Source organism: Tribolium castaneum, chromosome 5 (assembly GCF_031307605.1).
Source record: "Tribolium castaneum strain GA2 chromosome 5, icTriCast1.1, whole genome shotgun sequence".
Lineage (NCBI taxonomy): Eukaryota > Metazoa > Arthropoda > Insecta > Coleoptera > Tenebrionidae > Tribolium > Tribolium castaneum.
In genome coordinates this window covers 9,790,337-9,805,677 of record NC_087398.1, presented here as the reverse complement: position 1 = coordinate 9,805,677, position 15,341 = coordinate 9,790,337, and the positions used below count along the sequence as shown (strand labels likewise).

Here is a 15,341-nt window from a genome sequence, read left to right as displayed (position 1 = left end):
TCAACGATTCCTCTACGGCAATTTGTTGGGAGGTTGTAGGAGTAAGCTCCGCCTTTGATTGTGCGATGCCCGCCTCTCATCTAAGATCCAGATTCGGTTTATTATCACAATGCTGGACATCGCCGGATACTTTGAAGGTGCAGCAAGTAAATCACTTGAAAGGCATCGAGAATATTGTACTTGTATTGGAAATAAGAAATAAAGTTTTTGTAACCGATCGTGTGTGCGAACTGGCGTTTTAATAAGTTTCCCCTTTATGCACAACGTCGTCGGCCAAGTGCAAAAGCCGCCCCACAAAGACATAACAAACAAGAGATAAGTAGTTTTAGTGACATTCGAGGTGCAACTCTTTGAACGAGTGCTGTCGGCGGCTTAATCAATGGAGGTAGTAATTAGACGTTCCCCACTCGCTTTGTCGGCCCCTAAAGTACCAATACCCCTCTCCAAGGCACCCCACAGTCTGCGCGAGTTTCCTCAATCTCATCTCTTCCCTACGTCTTCATTCTGATTCTGATTACTCTTCCGATAAAAGTACGCCGGACTTATTTCGGTTACGAGAATGACGGTCCGGGTATGTCCGAGTGTGTTAACACCAGTTGTTTTTTAACAAGGATCGAAAGCTTTTTTAAAGCATGCCTCAAGGATGAGCAAATCTTTACCAGTTGTCCTGGCTTTATTTGTCTCCGGGTTGCTGTCCAGGTAAGCATTATTAAATTTTGCAATTTTGATTTTTATCCCCGGCACCACTTTCAATCCAAATAGGCGCCTGCCATTCTAAAACTAACTTTTACTATCTCTTCTATCAGCAAAGCGTGACAATTTTTTTTTGGTGGCTGATGGCAATTAAAGAAAAAGTTGATCTCTAATTTTTTTTCAAAAACTAAAATTATTTTTGTATAATTTTTTGACAATTAAAGAAAAAGTCGATGTCTATTTTTTTTCAAAAACTAAAATTATTTTTGTATAACATCTGAAAAAAATTATTTAGTTCGCGTCGTAATTATGAATGACGATTTCAGTTCCGCACATGAAAACTCTTTGCCTCATCACAGATCGGTTATAAGAGCAAATTTATACTCCGGGAACACTGTATGTAGAACCACTCCGGGGTTTAGCAGACTGCAGCTCGAGCTTTGTTATCGTTATCCGGAAGAAATGTTGGCAGCTCTTCAAGGAATCAGACAGGCAGTAAAAGAATGCCACTATCAGTTTTTTAATTATAGGTGGAATTGTTCGTCGCTTTCGACGAAAACCAAAAATCCTTACACCAGTGGCATTTTTCGAAAAGGTAAGCTTTCACTTTTATTAATAATTTGTTTTATTCGGACATGAATTAACGCACTATTTGCAAAGAATGGCTTTCTATTGCCGTCCAGGTGTCGACGCTGTAGGTAGTGTCATGGCTCTATTCATGGATAGCAGTTAAACTGTCACTAAATGTTCATAAGTGATACCTAGGCACCTAGGTATGGTTCGATTCGCCCCTGCTGGGTGCAGAGCTTTACAATGGGCAAATGACATCTATTAGAGTGTACCTTTTGTTATGGTTTTTTCGTGCATCACCAATCGAGAAAGACAAGCAAAGGGATGCAGTGTTCGCTTCAAAAGACGCTATTTTTCATTCGGCTGCGGAATAAGTTTGCATGATGATAAAATGGAAATAATAATCTTTTTGTGAGAAAAAGCGCAGAAAATTTAGAGTGTATTCCCACATGATGTGTAATGGCCCCGCATACTTGCGGTCTTGCGACTTGTACTTGCGGCCAATGCAAATTAATATTAACCACTAAACGTAGATAATTTTACAACCCATTATTGTCGATTAGCAACATAAAATTTGCCACAGCTCATTGCATTTAATTACAACTATCATATCTTGTCTGTTATACGAAACGGAGGCGCAGCTCTAAGCGAATTGCTTTATAATAGCTAATTATTTTGTTATAAATGCAGTGAAAATTTTTGCAAAGTGTCCATATTTTTTCAAGAAATAAAATACGTTTATGTGATTTTGTCTAATTTTAATCACAAGTTACAATTTTTAGTATCACTGAACCGAGAATCCGTGGGCGATGCTCGGTTATAAAGCGACGAAATCGTAAATTATGTAAAATTATGCAGTGTTAAAAGCATCGCGTATTGCTTTTAGTTAATTTATTACATTAGTACATATACTGTAAGATGCAGTATTAATATTTAATTGCAGCTACTTTAAAACACGTCTAATTCAACTAACTGCTCAATAATTTTCAAAAAAGGAAAAAGGCACTATTTATATCTACGAGTAACAAAAACAAACACAAAATCTGTTTTTGTCTTTCATAATTCTTAAAAAAAATTGAATAATACGATGCAATCATTTCATGTGAGTAGAACATAGTCACTAAATTGGCGAATGGTGAAAGAAAATGAATGCTTGAACAAAACATTATTTTGATATAATGTAATAATATACTTGTAACGCTACTTACCATAAATGTTTTATTAATTACATTTTCATTAAAAATAATATTTGTTATTTAATATATGAAACTAAGAGCTTTTTCATAAAAAATAAATTATTAAACCTAACAATTTAATTGATATACCTCATAAATTATAAGTTATAATAATATTATAGATGCACAATCAGTAGTCGGTTATTCATAAGTGATAATGCATCGATATTTTTCTTATTTGGAAACAGATATTTAGATATAATTTTTTTGTTGTAAATATAAATTGTCTAATAAAAATAAATAAATAATGAAATAATAAAAATTAATAAAAAATAAATAAGATAAAAATTAATATACGTTTATAATAAATATAAAAATACGTTGGTTTAGGCGTCATACAATGATTCTGGAAATATATTCGTATACAGGGTGAGTCTGCTAAAAGTGTATTTAGACTTTAGGCACAATATATGTTTGAAAAACTACTAATCATACAGAATTCAGCATTTGCTATTCAATACTTTATATTTTTCATTATTTTTTTTAATGTCAGTTATTTTTTTTTAATTTTTTACAGCGACTTTTTTGGCAAAAGATTATGGCTTAAAATTGATTTCTAATGCAATAGTATTGTTTTAAACTAGTGATTTTATAAATATGTTATTAAATTAAAAAAATAGAATAAGTCAAAAAGTACAAGGAATTTCGAAAATTTTTTTTTCAAAAATGATTACATTTTTGAAGTACTCGATAATGTACTAATTAGGTTTTTTCTAAGGTATACCTAGTTTAGGCACAAAATGCTTGGTATACACACTTTTGCCTACTGTATGTAATTAAAATTAGTGAATGTTTCTGTGCTGCAAAAAATATTATTTTTTATTCGATTTTTTATGTTACTGTAAAACAAGCGATGCTTAAAAATGTTGGTTTGTGCAAAAAAAATTGTGTAAAATATTTATAGACTTAAAGTAAGAATGGTGGGGAAAAAATTAGACTTGAATGGCTATAATTGCGGTCCAAGGATCGTCAAAAAGATTTGAGAAATGTGAGTTATCTAATAATAATAAAAATTAGGATTTGTGGCTTTGGTGCCGCGGAATGTGTAATAATTCGAGTTATGAAGTTCCACTTATCAAAATTCGACTGTATTATTATTTCTACTTAATATAGGAAATAGGAATTTTGAAAAAATTTATATGCATAGATAAAACTTATTAACGCTGATTTCTGTGCCACTGGCAGTTTTTGAGGTATAGTAAAAATGCTTTTTGCGGTCTGTGGTGTGGTTTTTGAGAAAACTTAAGTTTGTTAAATTTACTATTCGCTAAGCACATGCATCATCAGTTGTTACTTTTGATAAAAAAAAAAATGCACACGTTAGAGTTGTGAGTAGTGATTAGAATAACGATCCCCACAGACGTCGCGCAGTGCTGTTTCGCTGAGTCTTCAGTCAATGTGTCTGCATGTTGAAGAAGTCAGAAGGCAGAAACCACCTGCAATCTGCATTATCGTTATTTAATTTATATGGAAATGGTAGACAGTATACGTGCCGACAATTATGCCATTCCTGGCAATATTAGATAATCAGTGCTGGTGGTCGAGACTCAAGACAGTTGAAGAGACATTATCGTTTGAAACTAAACCGATTCAAATAATATCGTTCTTCTTAAGAGCCTTCGTATATGGCAGCGAGGTAATATGCGAAATGTAGGTTTGTAATTTAGATGCGATTTATTTACTCGTCACGAGCATGGCGACATTACGCAAAAACCAAACTGAGACACTGTGGATTGACGCACGACTCGCTTGCGAATCGCCACCATTACCATTTATACCTACTTGCGGCGAAACAAAATCCACTCATTTCCCAAATTTCTGAAGAAACGGGCCAAGAAATCGAATTTTTGTGTGCGCGGATGCTGTGATTTGACTTGGCATGGGAACAAAAATGACGTATTTTTTCCGATCGGACAAAAGCTCATCTATCTTCTTTCGGCATGCGTAATCACGAACTAAACAACTAGCAAGAGAGCGGCCCGCTGCGGAAGATTTACGATCGTCAACATTTCTCAATGCAGCATTATAAAACAGTAGCCAATACCCTATATAGTGCTTGTCCTCAAAATTTTTATCTCTCCTTCATACCTTGTTTGTAGCTGCCTTACGTGCGTGTCTTTAGATTTATTGACGAAGTATTCTCTGTTTATTTGTGACCACCGTCTATCATGTCTGCCTGCTCTTTAAATAACTATCTTTTAATGTTGTGGCTTTTTGCAGGATTCAGGGAAACTGCTTTTGCCTACGCCATATCCTCAGCCGGTATTGCCATCTCAGTGGCGAAGAGCTGCAGTCGAGGTGTGCTCACGAATTGCGGCTGTGAAATGCACCAACACAGGCACAACAACACCAAGGGCGCCTGGAAATGGGCCGGATGCTCGCATAACTTGCACTACGGAAGCAAATTCTCAAAAATGTTTTTCGAATCGAAGGAAGTGAACGACGACATACACTCGCAAGTCAGTCTACACAACAGCAAAATTGGTCGAATGGTACCCAAAGTAAATTAAAAACTGTGCCCAACAAAGGATTTTTGAATACTTTTCAGACAGTTTTCGCCAACATGCAGATTAAATGCAAGTGCCACGGCCTGTCGGGAAGCTGCGAACTGAAAACGTGCTGGAAACAAGTTCCAAATTTTCATTACGTTGGAAAATCCCTCAAGGAAAAATTCGAATCGGCCATTCAAGTCGACCAGGCGAATTATTTCACAAATCGGAATTTCAAAATAATTAAGTAAGGATGCCACAATACTGAACGAGTCATCATTTTTGATTTTTCAGTTATAAGAAAAAACTGAAGCAACGGATCAAATCGCGACAGTGGACTCCTCACAAGAAAAAGCACAAGCGCGGTCTGAAGAACAATCTGTTATTTTACGAAAAGAGTCCGCACTTTTGCGACGCTGCTCCGCCTCTGGACGTTTGGGGCACCTCTGGGAGACTCTGCAGTTTAAATGCCACCGACCAGAGCAGCTGCTCGTCTCTGTGTTGCGGAAGAGGCTACAATTTGGTCAAACAACGGCGGACGGTATCCTGCTTTTGCGTTTTTCGCTGGTGTTGCACAGTCGAATGCCGAGACTGCATCGAAGAAAAGTGGATCAGTATTTGTAAATAAATGATTTACCCACACTGAGTTTTATTTCTAATAAGTCTTGTACCGTATATTACGTAACGTGTCGATTTAATCTTACGAACAATCTATTGAATATTGGCAAGGCGACAACGACAAATAACTGAATTATTTATCTTGCCAATAAACCGAGACAAACAGCAGCGATTTAAGTTACACGTTAGCGAATGGCGTATCTTATGAAAATGCAATGTTGAATTTGATTTTTTGAGTAATTTTTCTTAAGTTATCATCACGCGACATTCATAAGTTCTCATGAAAGTATTTTAATTTAATTTATTTCCCTCGCCGTTAAAGCAAACCGGGTCGAAGTTGGTTTAGCTTAATTTAATTACTGTAAGGTTTCTATTAGCTGCACGACTCAACTTTGCCATTAGCGATTTACAAATAGTCAGTGTTTTAAACTAGTGTTGTTATGTTGTTATAAAAGGCAATTAACGATAAATTTTAATTAACTTAATTACGGTGTTTCTTGTACTGGAGGTACCATTTAAGAGATTTAATTAGCAACTAATTTGTTACGTTAACATGTTGTTATATGCTAGTAGTCAGGTTTAAATTCCCTCCAGATTGTTACGTGACTTTCATTAAATAAAGGATTTCTTAATCACACGTATCATTCCATATTCTAAAATATTTATTTAACTGCTAATGCGTTTTTAATCGGTGGTTAACACCAAAATGAATTTGAAAGAATTGCCTTCTCCTGGGGAACGTTATTTGGTGGAAGATTGCTTGGGTGTTGGTGCCTTTGGCAGCGTGCATTCCGCACGTGATACACAAGCAGACAACAAACAAGTGGCGATTAAAGTACAAAAACACACGAAAAAATTCGAAAAATACATACAACATGAATACAAAGTTTTGAAAGATCTGTCATGGCACGGAAATTTGGTCGATTTCTATGGAATTTTTCGTAAAGAAGACGACGTCTGGTTTGTTTTAGAAGTAAGTAATCTTTCGTCCGTTTGCAGAAACACAACTTTGTGTTTCCTTAGATATGCAGTAGCTGTTGTGTTATGGATTTGGTGCAGAATCTCCTCGATAAAAATCGTCGCATGCGGGAAGAACATATTGCATATATTTTAAAAGAAGTCGTGAAAGCGGCAATATTTTTACACGAAAATTGTTGCATTCACCGTGATATTAGAGGCAGCAACATATTACTGACGAACAATGGGGATGTTAAATTGGGCGATTTTGGTTTTTCGTGTTTTTTGAACGATGTTTTGGGCGGGACAAATGACTGCGTGGGATCCCCTTGTTGGATGGCTCCTGAAGTAGTGACATGCAAAAGAACCAAAAGAAATTACGGAAATAGGGTCGATGTTTGGTCACTAGGCATTACCGCAATAGAATTAGGGGATGGAACAGCTCCCTACCAATCAATGCCTCCTTCGAGAATTTTATTCCAAATAGTTACAAATCCACCACCGACACTGTACCGCAAATTTAATTGGTCCGAAAATTACATCGATTTTATTAACGAGTTGGAAAACTTGAATTTTTTTGGTGTAAAACACTCATCGATAATTTCAGGTGTTTGGTAAAGAATGCGGAGCATCGTCCGTACATGGTGGAGGTGATAAATCACCCATTTTTGCAACAAGTGCCCGAAAATAACTACCATGTGAGCAACATGATTGTTACTACACATAGAGAACTCAATTACAATTTTAGCTTACTCTTGAAATTAAAACTTTAATTAATGATTTAGAAGTTGTGCCTTCAGTGCGCACGAAATCTGCTGAAGTTGTAGTCATTGAAGATTATATTAAGTGTGGGCTTGACGGTGGTTTGGAAAAAATCCTTGCTGAAGACTTAGCATCTTTAGATTCTTTGCAAGAAGAGGATGTGATGAAATTGCTTGAAGCGCGCTTCAAGTCAGGACAATTTCAAACTTTTATTGGTGAAATCTTGCTCATTCTTAATCCAAACGAAAAAAAAGACATTTATGGTGACGAGGTAAATATTTTTTAGTTAAATTTAATATTAATAAACTCAAAAAACTAAAAACTCAATAATAAATACGAAGTTAGGGTCAGTGGGCCTATAACACTACATACAATTCGTAGTAAAATGTGTTGTCTATACAGCCGCAAGCAATATAATATTCTGAATTTATTTATTTATTTTTTTCAAGTTTCACCGCAAATACCAAATGAAATCACGCTCTGACAACGAGCCTCACATATTTGCCATCGCTGATAGTGCTTATCAGAACGCGCTTCACCACCACATTTCCCAGAAAATCGTTTTATCGGGAGAAAGTGGTTCTGGAAAAACGACGAATTTTTTCCACTTGCTAAATCATCTAATTTATCTCGGACAAAATGACAACATTAATCTCCAGAGAATCGTAAATGCAGTTAAATTAATTCATTCTCTAACACACGCTTTGACGCCAATCAATAATTATTCCACTAGATGCGTCTTTAAAGTTGATATTAAGTTCGGAAACACAGGGAAAGTCAGTGGTGCTATTTTCAACGTATTTCAATTAGAAAAATGGAGAGTTTCTTCAACTGATAGGTGGGTATGTTGCTATTGAAATTCGGGTACTGATCATAGGTTTTGATAGTGTGCAAGGTACATTTTATTTCTTATATTCTGTATATGAAGGATTAAAAATAAATAAAAAATTGGAGAAATATTTATTAAATTCCGATTTTGAATACAAATATTTGAAGAAATGTGAAGACACAAATGATGAAGTGAAAGTTGATTTAATTGACTTTAAACAGATGTTAAAATTTTTTGAAGACTTTGAGTTTAATGATTCCGAAATAGATACGATATTATCAATAACGTCTGCTATCCTAATTTTGGGTGAAATGTCTTTTGTGGAAGCCGATTTGGAGAGCGGAGATAAGGAATGCGTTGAAAAAATTGCTCAGTTACTACAAATTGATCCTTGCAAATTTCATTGGGCTTTAGCCAATTACTGTCTAATCAAGAAAGATGTTATAATTAGGAAAAAAAATACAGAAGACGAAGCAAAGAGTGTACGAGATGCGTTGGCTAATAATTTGTATTTAAGACTAGTTGATTACATTGTCAACACAATTAATAACAGATTAAGTGCGGGACGAAAAATATTGTAATTTATTCAAGCTTTTTTTTTGCTTTATAATTTATTGTTCTTCTAGTGGAGAAACATATTCAGTTCAAATCCTTGATTATTTTGGCTTTGAGTGTTTTAAAGAGAATTACTTGTCACAGCTTTTCGTCAATTGCTTCAATGAACAAATGCATTATTATTACACACAACGAAACTTTTATTGGGAATATTTGGACATGAAGGACGAAGATTTGAATTTTAATACTTCATCAAATTATTATGACAACAAATCGTGCCTGGATGAATTGTTGGGTAAACCCGAAGGTGTTTTCTCGATAATTGACGAAGTCTCTAAAATGAACCAGAATGAAAAACACGTTATCAATTTTATTGAAAACAGTGACTTGAAGTTTGTAAAAGTTGTGGGAAACTTAGATTTTGCAGTTGCTCATTATACGGGAACTGTAACTTACAAAGGATGCGATATATGTGAGAAAAACAGAGATTTCCTTCCGGCTGAAGTGATTGAAACTCTTCGTTTGTCCGACAATCCAACTGTAAAGTTACTTTTTACAAATAAACTAAATCGAACTGGAAATTTAATAGTTGACGCACCTGATAGGTCAAAATATAAATTTACTTCGAAGAAACTGACACATAATCAATATTCCCAAATTAAGCACTTAACCACGTCCCTGAGGAAATTTAAAGCACTTGGTGTGGAACTGCTGAAAGACTTGTCAAAAGGATGCACTCATTTTGTTCGTTGTGTAAGAACAGACCTGCATCAGGTTCCAAAAAATTTCGACTGCGGATTAGTTAAGCAACAAATACGGGCCCTAGAAGTGGTCGAAACTGCAAAATTGAGGCAAAACGGCTACTCCTATCGAACCTCTTTTCACGAGTTTTTAAGACGATATAAATTTCTTGCTTTCGATTTCAATGAAAACGTTGAAACTACTAAAGAAAACTGTCGGCTGCTTTTGATTCGTCTCGGAGTCGAAGGCTGGGATGTTGGAAAATCTAAAGTTTTTCTCAAGTATTACGTTGAAGAATATCTGACTAGACTATTTGAAACGCAAGTTAAGAAAATTATTAAAATACAGAGCATTTTAAGGAGGTTTCTGGCGAAGTGTTTGGTTACCAAGCACCTCCAAAACAAAGGAGAAAAATGCAGTATGTATCATTGGATAATTGAATAATTAAAAAAACCGTTTCAGTTCTAGGACATGTGCAGGCAGAGAAATACAGAATGACTGAAGAAGAAGCCGCGATCATAATACAGAAAGGTTTGTAAATACATTAAAACGCGCTTCTTCCACAACTGTTTAATAGCTTACAGAGAATCAACTGTAAAAAAGTCTTACCAAGACTTTGCAGAAGATTACAAAATTCTAGATGAAGAAACGTGTGGTTTTATTCGAAAATTTGCGCTCAAATGGAAAAATAATACAGTGTTTCGTATATTATTTCTTTATAAATCTGTAAGACATCAAGATTGTTTTAATTTTTCTCAACAGGTATCGAGTAGTATCTGTGATTGAAAGATAATAATAATTTTTTTCTTAAAATTGTAGGTTCATTTATATAACATTGGCATTTTTTACGAACTTGAAGAGCTTAATCAAGCAATTTCGTTAGACAATATCGACTCAAAAGCAAACATTTCTGTTTGGTTGGGAGAATATTCGGTAGCTGTACAAAAAATGCCTTTTCGTCTTGATGAAATACCTTTTTGTGATACCAGCGAAATGTCAAACTTTGTGTTGAATTACGAGTTAATTTTAATATGTAAGATTAATTAATCACCTGTTAACTTATTTTTTTAGGCTATTGGATGAAAAAAATGATTCATGGGATCTACCATATCGTTGGAGAAATTTGATTTCTTCGAAGTTTGACCAGGCGGTGCAAACTAAAATTCCCATTGCTTCACCATTTGCTCGAGATTCAATACAAGAAGAGGAAAATGTTAACCGTAAGAATACTAAAAACAAAACAGTAGACGACAATTTTTTACACAATAAGGAAATGTTAAAAAAAACTATGAAAGAAGAGAAGGAAACGAAAACTTTTTCCAAAAATGAAGAAAAAATTAATTTTAATTCAAAGCTAGCTAATGAAGATTTCGATTACATAAAATCACCGTTGACAAAAAAGCTCAAGAGAATAGATCCTGTAACAGAATTGAAGCAAATTGGGCAAAAAACTGCTTCAGAAAACGAACCACCTTTTAATTTTCAGGGGATGTTAAGAAAAACTAACTTCAAAAAAGAAGTCAAAATAGAGGATAATAATGTAAAAGTTTTACCATATTCTTTAAGGAAAACTGGAATAAATGGAGTAGAGGGTAAAACTTACGAAAGCGCCGAAGCCAGAAATAATCGTAATATAAACAATATTCAATATACTTGTGACAGGAAAAAGATAAAAATACACTTGGCACCGGGTGTTGTTTTAGAAGGTTTTGAAGTAGAAATTTAAGACTTTTTCGCTATTATATTCTGATTATATTTATAGTGCACACCAAAAGTCTAGGATCCAATATAATAATTTTTTTTGGCGATGTATTTATGAAAAAAATCAAATGCAAAAGCAAAAGGATTTTTTTGACGATTTTTTAAATTTTGTGTACCACACTTTTGATGCGCGTCAAATAAATTTGTTTCAATATTTATGTTAACCCTATGTAGATCTCAAATAAAAACATGTAAAATTGTAAACTTAAATGTTAAAAATAAACAAAATAAAAAAAAATAAATATTTATTTAATTTCAAGCAAATGTAGACAATATTAAAAATTTTTTTAAATCACAATATTGCTATTTTTTTGTATTTTTGGTAAAAGCAAAAAAGCATTCACTCAGATCTAGTTTTTGACAATTTGTATGTTCTATACACAGGATTTTTAAAAGTAGAAGTGGCTTGTCGATAAAGAGGATTGTCGTTTCGATGCCACTGCATTTTTTGCCTCTCATTTTCAAACTTTGCGTACTCTTGCCGGTCGTGAACGGTGGTGCAGACTTTCCAGGTAAGTAACAAAATCACTCCTGCTAATAAAACCGACCCAATAACACCCAAGATCCAAGCTACGATGAGAACTAAGTAAAAAACACAAGTATAACAAATACTACTTACCTAAAATATTAGGTGGCCCTCGACAAATTTTTTCCTTTTCAGCTGTGACTTTTAAATTTTTTTCGTTAACATATTCATATTGAAACGCAAAAGTGCAGTCGTTTTCGTCAACTAAAGTACACGTTTTAACCTGCTCGTCGTGACTGTTCTCCAACTTGTCGACAGCTTCGCTTTGGAAGAAAGTGCAATTGCTTTGACACTCTTCTTCGTTGAAAACCCCGCTTTTGTAAATCTGGCACTCAACACAAGGGCGCAATTCCTCGCACCTCTGGCCTTCGCAAGTTGGGCACTCGTCGCAGTACTTCCCCGAATATCTCACTTCCTCGTCGAAACACTCGCACTTGCCGCAGTTGCAGTTTCCATGTCCGTTGCAAACGAGATTGTTATCTGGCTTAACACAGCTGTTGTCGCTGTCTGGACACTCGCAGGCGTCTCCCGTCCATCCAGCTTGACACTTACAAATCCCCCCGCACTCGCAGGACCCTCGCTGCGAGCACAGCCTTCCATTCACCCTTTTGCAACTGTAATTGTCGCAGTCGCAATACTTGCCGAAGATTTTCTCGTCGGGATTGCTCCGCTGGTAGCACTGGCACTGGCCGCATCTGCAAAAACCCAAGCCGGAACAAATTCTTGTGTCGTTTTTTGAGGCCTTGCACAGAGAGACGTCGGCGGAATCCGAGGTTTTCTTGTTACACTCGCACGTTTTTCCAAAGAAGCCCGGATCGCAGTCGCAGACGCCACAGCGGAGCGCTCCGGAATTTGAGCACTTTTGCGGATCCAACGCCTGAGAGCTGCAATCACAGTCGCAGAGTACCTCCAAGTCGATGACAATGCTCTCGTCTAGTGCTTCGGGTTTAACGGTTATTACGTGCTTGTTTGAGCCTTTGGTGCACTGCAGTGGTTTGATTATGGCAGTGAAGTTAACGATTTCGCCAATGTGGATGTTTGTGCAGCCGTTTATCTTGGGGTGCGAACAAGTTGAAGTTATCTTAACTTCAATGTCGCTCGAACTGTTCGAAGAAATCGTCACGGAATCAACAATTTTCTACAAACATAAAATAAAATGACCAAAAGTACGATCTACTGCTTACATTATAATTGTCCAGTACTAGTTTAATGACGTTCTCCGACCGTTCGTCCAAAACTCCAATATTGGAATTTTCGATTGATTCGGACAGTTTTTTATAAACGTCCACAACCCGTTTCTTGTTAACAATTGCAAAAACAATATTTATGTTATTATCCTTAGCTACATGATTTATTTGCGACACCGATGGGTAGTCAAAAGCCAGGTCATGAGTATAAGTGTTATTTTCCATGTAGCAACGAGCGTCATTTGGTTCTACAATCCCGGCCAGTTTTCCGTCACCGGCGATGTGAAACTCAGCATCAGTTGAAAACACAATTAGATGTCTGGCTTGAGTTCGCCAACCGATGCTGTTTTTGCACACAATTGCTTGCATAAGGGCGTCGAATCCTCCCTCGGGCGAATCCAAATTACCCGAAACTCTGGCTTGAAGTACTTGTTCTGTAAATTTCCTGTAATCTCCGGTTAACGAAATGTGGTTTTTGAAACTGTAGGGTGAAACACAAATCACACTTTTCCCGTTTTTGTTTAGTTTGCATGGAGTTTTTAATCTAAAATTGCGAGTGTAAAGTGGTGATTCGTTCGGTGAAAACGTACTTTTGTGGCACAGTGCTGACAAAGGGTAAATCAACTTTATCAACGAAACTTCCGAAACCTAAACGAAAGTTGTTGGTGATGTTCATCATCGTTCTAGCTAGCTTATCCCCAAGTTTAGCAAGCTTGTCTCTGTGGTCTTCCATTGAAGCCGAGAGGTCCATTATGTAGTATAAGTCTACTGGGTAATTCTCAGCCTGGGCATATTGGAACTGTAAAGAATATTCTTCACCCTTCCGTAACTTTAATTTGATTTTTTGTGGTCTAATCTGAACAGCCTCCCCGTTTTCTGTGCTTGAGAATGGTTTGTCTTGTAAAATTTTTATTTGTCCTGTTGGATTTACGATATCCTTTTTGTCACACAAATTATCCTCGACTTGGCTCTTGTGAATGCAGTGTATTTCCGATCGCTAAAATTCGTACATACATACCAATTGTTTTAAATAATGAAATCTTACTGGCCTGACACACCACACACAGTCCGGCTCTTGTATACAAACATCGCAAGTGTCTTTTGAGCGACAGTTACTTATTCTATTTTCACCCAAAGAGAAAATTATAAGAAGGGAAAAGAATAATGTTTCACGAGCAAGCATGATAACGATAGTGACGCCCAAAGGAAGCAGCAAAGATAAGGAGTATGGGTAAAACCAACTGTTGTGTGATTCACAAAGTCACCAAACGTCTTCGGATCAATTTGTTTTTACCTAACGTGTTCGAAAAATACAATTTTTTATAAGAGCAGTGCCGAAATTAGGTACTAATTGACTATAGGCGAGTTTTCAGTTTGGCGCCCTTAAGCATAATTTTCTTAATACTAGATTGCTACTTATTATAATTTCTGTTAGAAACATCCCTTAGGAAGATATAAAAACCAAAAAATTATAGACTATAAAAACCTGAAAAAAAAGGAAATGGTCCCGATCTCAATTTATTAAAGGCATACTTAAAATTATTTAAACAATAGATACACATTTAATTTTCAATTTGAGATTTTGTCTATGTGCATATAGCTGAATATAAAGACATAAATAATAGAAAAAATAAGACTGGATATGTAACAATTCAATAATAATAATGTTGGAATCTGCTAAATTTAATCCAAATATTGAAATTTTTAAAGAAACCTTCCTTACTTTTACCTGGCAAACTTATTTATTATCATTCATCATAATAATAATTTTAATTTAACTTTTGTTTATAATGCTTAAACCTGATAGACGTCCTTATTTCACGATCTTATTTTAATTTTTAATCATCAGTTTTTTTAATTTCGAAATTTTTTTTCGCAATATGTACTTGTTACTAGTACAGAAACAAAAACAAAACTCACCTCTATAGTCTTTTTAATAGGAATTATCTTACTTGGCTCATCCAGTAATCATCAGACTCGGCTTTAACGAAATTTTGTAAAGATCTGGCACCGCTAGCTCGCTCTAATTGTCTGTTTTCGGGTATTTTTTTGGAAAACAGCCCTAACGGTTTTTTATTTAGTCTCATTGACATTTTTAACCCAATTTTTCTAGTTCATTGGAAACTCAAATTTAACACAAACACTAAAGACTCAGTGACAACTACTTAATCTCTTATTGAAGAATTATCAGAACTGAAAATAATTAACAACTAAACAAAGAAAGTCACGTAAGTTTACAAGATATAACTTTACAAAATGAGTTTTCCAAAACAAATGTTTCTGCAAAATCATTGTTTATAAGGTTGCACAAAATTTTGTTTAATTGGAATTTGGAAAACACAACTATACAATACCTACTTTGGCGCCCCTTGAGGCTGCGCTTCTAGGCAAGGGCCTACTTGGCCTATACCTAGTTTC

The 15,341-nt window shown here is 35.4% G+C and overlaps 3 protein-coding genes across 7 annotated transcripts; 2 read left to right on the top strand and 1 right to left on the bottom strand.

Moving 5' to 3' along the window:
• Nucleotides 1-115: 115 nt before the first annotated feature.
• On the top strand, nucleotides 116-5,629 carry Wnt10 (Wnt oncogene analog 10). Of its 3 annotated transcripts, none has more exons than XM_015980047.2 (5): nucleotides 116-699; nucleotides 1,224-1,288; nucleotides 4,719-4,999; nucleotides 5,047-5,234; nucleotides 5,282-5,629. In XM_015980047.2, exons 1-5 carry the CDS (start codon nucleotides 644-646, stop codon nucleotides 5,613-5,615), a joined length of 924 nt encoding a protein of 307 aa, XP_015835533.1. In that variant the 5' UTR covers nucleotides 116-643; the 3' UTR covers nucleotides 5,616-5,629. The 3 variants fall into 3 exon arrangements, with proteins under 3 accessions (XP_015835533.1, XP_015835532.1, XP_008193179.1); XM_015980046.2 differs by having other exon boundaries at nucleotides 1,020-1,288; nucleotides 4,719-4,990; XM_008194957.3 differs by having other exon boundaries at nucleotides 1,020-1,288.
• Nucleotides 5,630-5,747: 118 nt separating this feature from the next.
• On the top strand, nucleotides 5,748-11,433 carry ninaC (neither inactivation nor afterpotential C). 3 transcript variants are annotated; one of them, XM_064356943.1, is made up of 12 exons: nucleotides 5,748-6,578; nucleotides 6,629-7,119; nucleotides 7,170-7,260; nucleotides 7,311-7,595; nucleotides 7,774-8,162; nucleotides 8,212-8,730; nucleotides 8,780-9,867; nucleotides 9,918-9,980; nucleotides 10,027-10,211; nucleotides 10,269-10,468; nucleotides 10,521-11,155; nucleotides 11,212-11,433. In XM_064356943.1, the coding sequence occupies exons 1-12, from the start codon at nucleotides 6,312-6,314 to the stop codon at nucleotides 11,313-11,315; spliced, it is 4,317 nt and encodes a 1,438-aa protein (XP_064213013.1). In that variant the 5' UTR covers nucleotides 5,748-6,311; the 3' UTR covers nucleotides 11,316-11,433. The 3 variants fall into 3 exon arrangements, with proteins under 3 accessions (XP_064213013.1, XP_064213012.1, XP_015835531.1); XM_064356942.1 differs by having other exon boundaries at nucleotides 9,912-9,980; XM_015980045.2 differs by having other exon boundaries at nucleotides 9,912-9,980; nucleotides 10,521-11,363.
• Nucleotides 11,434-11,438: 5 nt separating this feature from the next.
• Nucleotides 11,439-14,244, bottom strand: LOC656761 (integrin beta-PS). Its single transcript, XM_008194960.3, has 5 exons — nucleotides 13,969-14,244; nucleotides 13,514-13,920; nucleotides 12,921-13,467; nucleotides 11,830-12,874; nucleotides 11,439-11,780 (listed from the first exon to the last, which is right to left on the bottom strand). The coding sequence occupies exons 1-5, from the start codon at nucleotides 14,104-14,106 to the stop codon at nucleotides 11,551-11,553; spliced, it is 2,367 nt and encodes a 788-aa protein (XP_008193182.1). The 5' UTR covers nucleotides 14,107-14,244; the 3' UTR covers nucleotides 11,439-11,550.
• Nucleotides 14,245-15,341: the final 1,097 nt, after the last annotated feature.

Coding starts and splice junctions, on each gene's coding strand:
- Wnt10 (XM_008194957.3), top strand. CDS start 644: ATGAGCAAATCTTTACCAGTTGTCCTGGCTTTATTTGTCTCCGGGTTG. Junction 1,289..4,718: donor CAGTGGCATTTTTCGAAAAG/GTAAGCTTTCAC, acceptor GGCTTTTTGCAG/GATTCAGGGAAACTGCTTTT. Junction 5,235..5,281: donor CGGAATTTCAAAATAATTAA/GTAAGGATGCCA, acceptor TTGATTTTTCAG/TTATAAGAAAAAACTGAAGC.
- ninaC (XM_064356942.1), top strand. CDS start 6,312: ATGAATTTGAAAGAATTGCCTTCTCCTGGGGAACGTTATTTGGTGGAA. Junction 8,731..8,779: donor AGTGCGGGACGAAAAATATT/GTAATTTATTCA, acceptor TTGTTCTTCTAG/TGGAGAAACATATTCAGTTC. Junction 10,212..10,268: donor GTTTTAATTTTTCTCAACAG/GTATCGAGTAGT, acceptor TTAAAATTGTAG/GTTCATTTATATAACATTGG.
- LOC656761 (XM_008194960.3), bottom strand. CDS start 14,106: ATGCTTGCTCGTGAAACATTATTCTTTTCCCTTCTTATAATTTTCTCT. Junction 13,921..13,968: donor GTGTGTGGTGTGTCAGGCCA/GTAAGATTTCAT, acceptor TACGAATTTTAG/CGATCGGAAATACACTGCAT. Junction 13,468..13,513: donor GTCAGCACTGTGCCACAAAA/GTACGTTTTCAC, acceptor TCGCAATTTTAG/ATTAAAAACTCCATGCAAAC.